The 6,969-nt window shown below is 39.5% G+C and overlaps 1 protein-coding gene across 1 annotated transcript in view; it reads left to right on the plus strand.

Annotated features, from left to right (window-relative positions):
• GATAD1 (GATA zinc finger domain containing 1) overlaps nt 1-6,969 on the plus strand; it is a 179,808-nt gene that overhangs the window by 34,020 nt on the left and 138,819 nt on the right. Inside the window, exon 2 of the mRNA XM_044067673.1 lies at nt 6,657-6,782. Within this exon, the coding sequence (XP_043923608.1) occupies nt 6,657-6,782 (126 nt within the window). The remainder of the gene's footprint in view (nt 1-6,656; nt 6,783-6,969) is intronic.

Consider the following 6,969-nt stretch of genomic DNA (forward strand, 5'->3'; position numbering starts at 1 on the left):
TTTTCATGAGTTTTTTGCTGCAGAATTCAGGATATTCTGCTTTGGTCCCCTGGCATTGTATCTGTTTTGCAGCTTAGAATTTGTGTGCAATGAATTACATTGAGAATACATGCTGTCACTGAAGCATAAACTACAGGGCACAGGAAAGAAGGATGGTTATAAGTTCCATGGGCACCATTTTGTTAATGCTAGAATTATGTATGCTGCTATTAAACTTTATTGTGGACTTTTCATATTTTCAGTGCCTTCTACACTATCAATGTGGTCTGTCAGGGGGCTTCTCTGTGGCTGTTTCATCAGTGTTGCAGCTTCTGTACTCCTCTCATTGCATGTTCATATTGTAGTTGTCTCTGTCCTACCAGGTGTAACTGGACACACTCGCTGTGTGTGTGTGTGTGTGTGTGTGTGTGTGTGTGTGTGTGTGTGTGTGTGTGTGTGTGTGTGTGCGCGCTTCTGTTTGTCTCCCAGTAGTGTTTCTTGCCCTCTAGTCTGTTAGACTGTGTTAGAGTTGGGTTGTCCTGGTATTTGGGGGATCTCTTTATTCTGCTACTATAAATCCCCACTGCTTGTGTAGAACGTCCATGGTCTGAGATTAACAAGAACACTTGCCTTTATAAGTAATGGACTCAAACATATAAGAACATTTGTGCATCAGTACCTATACCATGAATCCAAGTGACAGTCTTGCTCTTGGCCTTCCCTGACAAATAGGTATATCCATGGTGACAGCAGAACAGGTTTGTACAGAGAAAGCAAAGGTTCTTCAGTGGACTTGCTATTTTTTTTTCCAGAAAAGTATTGTAGATACTAACCTTTCTTAGTGCAGTTTAGTGTAATTTCTCACTTGTCTTTAAATTGGGTGCTCTCTCTTCATAAGTATTTGCTTCGCATGTAGTTAGAGATGATCATTTTGCTGCTTGAGAATTGCTTTGCAGAGGGACTGAAACTACTTTGTGAATTTAGATTAAATCTAGTTTCCTGCTTTAATTCCCTCAAGTCATGACTCTTCCTCCATTTTTAGTTTTCCATAGAGACTGTGTCATTTCACACTAATCCTTCTGTTATGCCCAAGGAGGTCAATGAGTTGTCCAATTAATCAGTCTGTTCATCATGAAACTATTATTTTGCTAGTCTTTGAACTAGTTACTTTTTCTTTAGGTTTGTTGATTTTTTACTACATATGTAATATCTCAACTCTAAGATCGCCTTACCTTGGAGAAAAGGGAGTCGCACATTTAGTAACTCGGATCACCATTTCTGTGTGTGTGTGTCTATGTAGATATATGTATTGTATAAAATTTGGGGGTGGTGGCTGCTTGCCCTTCTGCAAAAAAAAAAAAAAAAATTAAAGGAGAACAGTACTGTTCAACATTTGCTGTTCTATGCTGTCATACTTTTATGTAATTCTGTGGCTTGCATTTAAGAGCTGAGGATTTGAATTCACAGAAAGCCAGAAAGATGTGTGGAGAGACTGCAGAATTTGGTACAGACATTAAGCAGAGAGAGAGGTGATACTTAAATCATATTTCCTTTGTTTGTAGCACCCAGTGATTACAAAACTCTGCATTAAGTGTGTTAGGACTATTGTATAAGTTAAGGGTTGAAGAGGAAGAAAAGCATGCACTATGAAGTAGTGGTATAGTTAAGGTAGAAGACATTTTATAGGGAAAACTGGTTGGGCACCCATTAGAGACTGTCTGCCTTTAATCACAGCTTACTAAATCAGACAATCTGTTGAATTAGGAATACAAATTACATATCAAAACCACACTTTAAAGAGAAGTGGAAAAGGGAACGGAATTAAATTTCTTTCTGTAATTAACTATGTTATAGTAATGTGTATAACTATGTTGAGTTTGTGTTTTGTAAATATCTGTATCATGTTCATTTTTTATTTCTTGTAAATTCTGCGGTGAACCTGGAAAAAATCATCTTGGAGCATTTATCACAACCTCATTTGTATCAAAATAATTAGTTAATAAATCTCAGGGCTATTTGGTTTAGATTAGAAACACATCTGTCTGTCTTCACTGATATTCTCTAGAAGTGACTTTAAGAAGACATCAAGGCTGTACTGAAGATGATCCTCTGCAAATCACTGTTGACCGTGACGTGTTTCATTTAGTGCAGAGGATTAAAGCTACAAGCTGTTTAAGCTGCTTCTTGTAGTGGGTTTGATCAGTCAGCTTTCCTACCGTTTGTCTCTGAGCAAGTCATTTAACTAGACAGTGCTCTAGGGCTGTTGGGGAAACGGATTTCTCTGCAGTCTCCTTGACAGCATGCCTAGTAACTACCTAACTACATCACATGGAGTTGGGCAAAATGTCAGAGGCTGTGCACCTCTGCGTCTAAGTTAGATGAATCCTAAGCTGAGTGGCCTTGTTAGTCCTGATGGGACCATTTTTGTTGCATTGAAGAGGTGTCACTACTCCCAGTTAAAATCTAATGGTATAAAGTCCTCCTATATCACTGTTGTCGTATTCTAAATGGAAGGAATCTCCTGCCCAGGGCAACCCAACTCTCAGCCAGTTTACCAAACCCTAATGATCTTATATGCGCCATACGTCACACACATGCTCCCTGCACATAACGTTGGACATGAAAAGGATGTGCAGATGCAGCTACCCAGACCTTCTTTGCTGCCAGTTAGAATGCCATTATTGCTAGTTGGTCTGAATGCTTGTTGCTGTGCTGTATACCTAGTTGCCAGATAAGAGCACTCTGGTCTTTATTTTGTTACCTAGAGTTCATGTCATCAAAGAAAGGAAAATGTCAGTGTCAGAGGCAGATTCCCCTTGAGGATCGTGAAGTGTCTTTTTTTGGTTTGGGTGCTTTCTATGACCATACCTCTTGTAGTATCTGTAAGGCGTTTGTGCCCAAGACACTCAGAAGCTGTTTATCTTCTCTGGCCATTTATCTTTAAAACCAACAGCTTAAACAGTTAGCCCAGGGTACCATGGCAGAACACTTTTACCCCCAACGTAATCTCATTAGGTAAGAATTGGTTTAGGAATTCTTGGCTGGATTCTGTAGATGTCCAGCCTCCACTAAACGTTCCTCTTGAAGCGGGTAACAATTCTGTAGGTCATTCAGCATCTACATAAGATTCCTTTGCATGGATCCATCTCTCCACGTGTCCTCCGAGGCTTTGCAGACATCTGCTCCAGATATGGAGGGGGAACCGAGGTTGATTTTATTTTAGGGACCTAGAGGGATTCCACAGATACTGGACAGGGAGGAGGTTCTGGGTTCTCTTATTGAAATCTCGCCAAAGGTCTGAACCTCTGGTATTTGTTAGAGTTGGTATCCCTTCTAAGAAAAGACAAAAAAAAAGCATGTTTTGTTTCGTCCTGAGGATCCTCAAAGGGAATGGCAAGAGTTTACTCGGGGCTTTTCTACGATTCCTTGCATAAGGAGCCAATGTTTGATGAGGGGTCTTTGCCCTCCTCTTCATAGATGCCTTCGCCTTTGGCTTATGGTTCTGATAAGTCTATTAACCCCGAGTCTCCTTTTGAGGAATTGTCCTTTAGGGACACAATTGCTAGGGTGATGGAATACTTTGTGTGATTCTCAAGTGTCTGATATTAAGAGAAGATATTATGAGTTGCTTCAGGTAGATACTCCTAAACCATCAGAAGTTCCTCCTGTGTTGGCTGCCTTGTTAGATACTTTCATTGCTGCTGCCTTGTTAGATACTTTCATTGCTGCTTCCAAGTCTCCTGATTCTCAGCCTCCTGTTCCTAAGAAACCTGATAGTCTATAAGGCTCCTGAGGATTGTCAATTTTTTATTTAAATGTCCTCCTGCTGTGGTGTCAGTCTCTTCTGACAAACCTCCTAAGCTCTTGCCTTCTGATAAGAACAGTAAGGTAACTGAGAGGATTGGTGAGAATGTACACGGTTTGTTTGTACTTTGGCCTTTTGGACTTTTAATTACCAGACTCATGTGACCAGGTAAGCTCTGAACCTGATTGCTCAGACTTGTCAGGTTACTTCTGAGCTCCTTGATTCTGAAGGCAAATCCCCTCTGCCTTATCTTTTACAGCGGCAAGCCACTTGAAAAGCAGAAGCTAAAAGTGTAGCTACGATGCTGCTGATGCCTCTTCCAGGGCTGTACCTTTTGGGTCTATCATGAGGTGGTGTTTTTGGCTTCATCTTCAGTCTCTGCCTCAGGACATTAAGGCCAATTTGTTGGATGCTCCTTTGAAACATCAGTACTTGCATGGTATCGCAACCATATTTTCGCTGTTGCTGTAATATGCTTGTTGGCCTGAAAACTGAGTGTGGGAGCTAGCATAAGCTTTTATGTTGCATCTTTACAGGGTACAAGTTAGTTTGTCCTAAAGTTCGGAAGGTAAACAAGCGTGAAAATGCGATTTCTGTTTTGCGTGCTTTACAACTGGTTGAACTGCTGTCGTACTGCAGAAAAGAAAAACACGGAGACCTGGAAATATTTTTGGTAAATTGTTTATTTTTGAAACTTTACTACATACCTTAAACTACTATAAATACTATATTGTATGAAACTGTATAAACAGACTTGAAAAGCTAGTGGTATAATGGAGGCTATTAAATGATGATGACAGGTGGTACTGAAGTTGACAGTAGTGGTTTATTTTTTTATTCTGATGTTGTATTGTATTGTTGCAATGATTTGTGGATGTATTAGGGCAGTATAGATGTGGATTGTTCAGTTGCTGGTTTACTGTTTTTGTGTGGGGGCAAATTGCCTGCAGTTGCCGTCAGCATTATATCAAAGCAATCTTTTTTTTCTGTGCAAGCTGTGTTTCTTGCCATGTAGGAGTCCAAATGGTGACGTGCAGTACCTCTGTCTTTTTGTGTTCCTCCACTTTACGGAACCCCACATTCTCTCTACGTGCTGTGTATGAACTCCTGTATCTGGATCCACGAAGTTGTACTTGTGGTTAACTTTGTCATGGGCAAAGACAGCTTCTTCTAGTTGTTAGCTTTGATAAGCCTGCCAGGAGTCCGTGTAAATAATGCTGCCCTCTGTTATATACTCTATTTTGCTAAATAACATTGAGGCTGTTCTATCAGCAACTTTTACAAGAAATGTCTCTGGTCTCCCTACATATCCCTCCAAATATCCACTGTTGAGGGAGGATGTGGCCAGCATTACCTTTACAGTGAATGAATAGAGTTTCATCTATTTTGACTATACACCCTTGTCCTCTGATTTGTTTCTTCTGCTTCTTAATTTCCATGACACAGACCTCAATTAAGTAGTTACTCCAAGTCAATGACCGTCTTGTCAGCCATGTCCAGTTCTTCCTGATAGAAACTTATTGATGTCAGCAGCTTACACCAGCAGTAAATGAAACTAACAGCAGTGGTAAAATGAAACCTACTGCCATCAAACTAATTTCCAGCCTGAACTCCCAATATGTTTAAATTGCACTTCCAAAATGTTTGTTTTCCGAAGTACAGTTTCATTGTATGTCCTGAACAGCATTCCTTACTTGCTGGTATAATTCCGTACTGCTGAAATAGTGCAATTGAGTACTTCTCTCTTCTTGGCAAATCTCACAAACGCATGTTGAATATAGAAAACTTTTTTTTTTTGCTGGCTCTTACTTCTGCTCTGTGTGTTTCTGAGCTTCAGGCCCTTATGAGGCCCTTATGACCATTCCTCCTTTTTTGTTTTTTCACAAGGACAGAGTGTCCCCTCATACTAATCTTCTCTTTTATGCCTGTTTGCACAGAATTCAGGATAAAATAAACGCCGTTTATATGTCTAAGCTTTTTCTTTCCTTTCTTCCCAGGAGATTGGGTTTGGCTGTTTTCTAAGCAAACTTTTTCCTCCTGGATATCTAAGGTTATTTCCTTTTGTTATACTTTTCATGGCAAATCTGTATCTACTTCTGTTAGAGCTCATTCCATTGGAGCTAATGTCTTCTGGTGCCTTCTTCAAGGGGTTGGACACAAATTCCATCCTTGAAGCTGCTACTTGGTGTTCAGTCCATACCTTTCCTAAGCATTATAAGTTGGATATGGTTTCGAGGGCCAGAGCTGGGTTTGCTGAAACTATATTATTTGTGGTTTTGTTGAGGGCTTTTTTTTAGCCTTTCACCTTCCATTCTGTTTCTTGAGCATTTTTACTCTCCCTTCCATTTAGAATACTACATGTTATAGAAGGGCTTGCTTTAGTTGGGTAAAATCTTACCATAACAGTGGATGTCTTTCATTTCATGTTGCAGTATTTGCTTCCTCTCAGCAACCATGTCTTGTTCTGGTTTTTGTTTCAGATTCTCTTCTGGCTGAAGATTTCCCTTTTTCTTCTGCCTTTTTTCCTTCTGGGTAAGTATGGACTGATTTGTCGTATGGAGACTGTTCTCTACTGGGGCAATTCAGTTCTGGGTAGCTGCGTCTGTACATCCCTCTTGTGCCCTACTTTCTGTGCGGAGAGCATAGGTGTGATATATGGTACATAAAAGAGCATTAGTCTTTGGTATACTGGCCGAGCATTGGGCTGCCCGGGGCACAGATATTCATTTAGTTTGTCTACCTGCAAAATGATTTGAAATTTGAAGATGTATATATAAAGTTTTAAGTATGATATAAATGGATAGATTGTGATTAGCTAACGTTACATCTCTATTTACTTATATATATATTTTTTTGTTCTCTTAAACTACAGACTAAACAGGAAATCCACAGAAGATCTGCAAGGTTACGGAACACCAAGTATAAGTCTGCACCAGCAACAGAAAAAAAGGTTTCCACTAAAGGGAAAGGAAGAAGGCATATTTTCAAGCTAAAAAATGTAAAAATATTTAAGAATTTTGTTACTGTGATGTAATTGTCAGTTTAGCTTGTATTTGTGAACCATTGTTTTAAATTGTGAAATATTTTTAGTTGAGAGTGTGTGTTTGTGAATATGAATATATACATGACTGAATACGTGTGTATATGTGTGTGCATATGTATATATAGTAAACCATAATGCTAAG

This window comes from Protopterus annectens, chromosome 3.part1 (assembly GCF_019279795.1).
Source record: "Protopterus annectens isolate FY-2018-M chromosome 3.part1, PAN1.0, whole genome shotgun sequence".
NCBI lineage: Eukaryota > Metazoa > Chordata > Ceratodontiformes > Protopteridae > Protopterus > Protopterus annectens.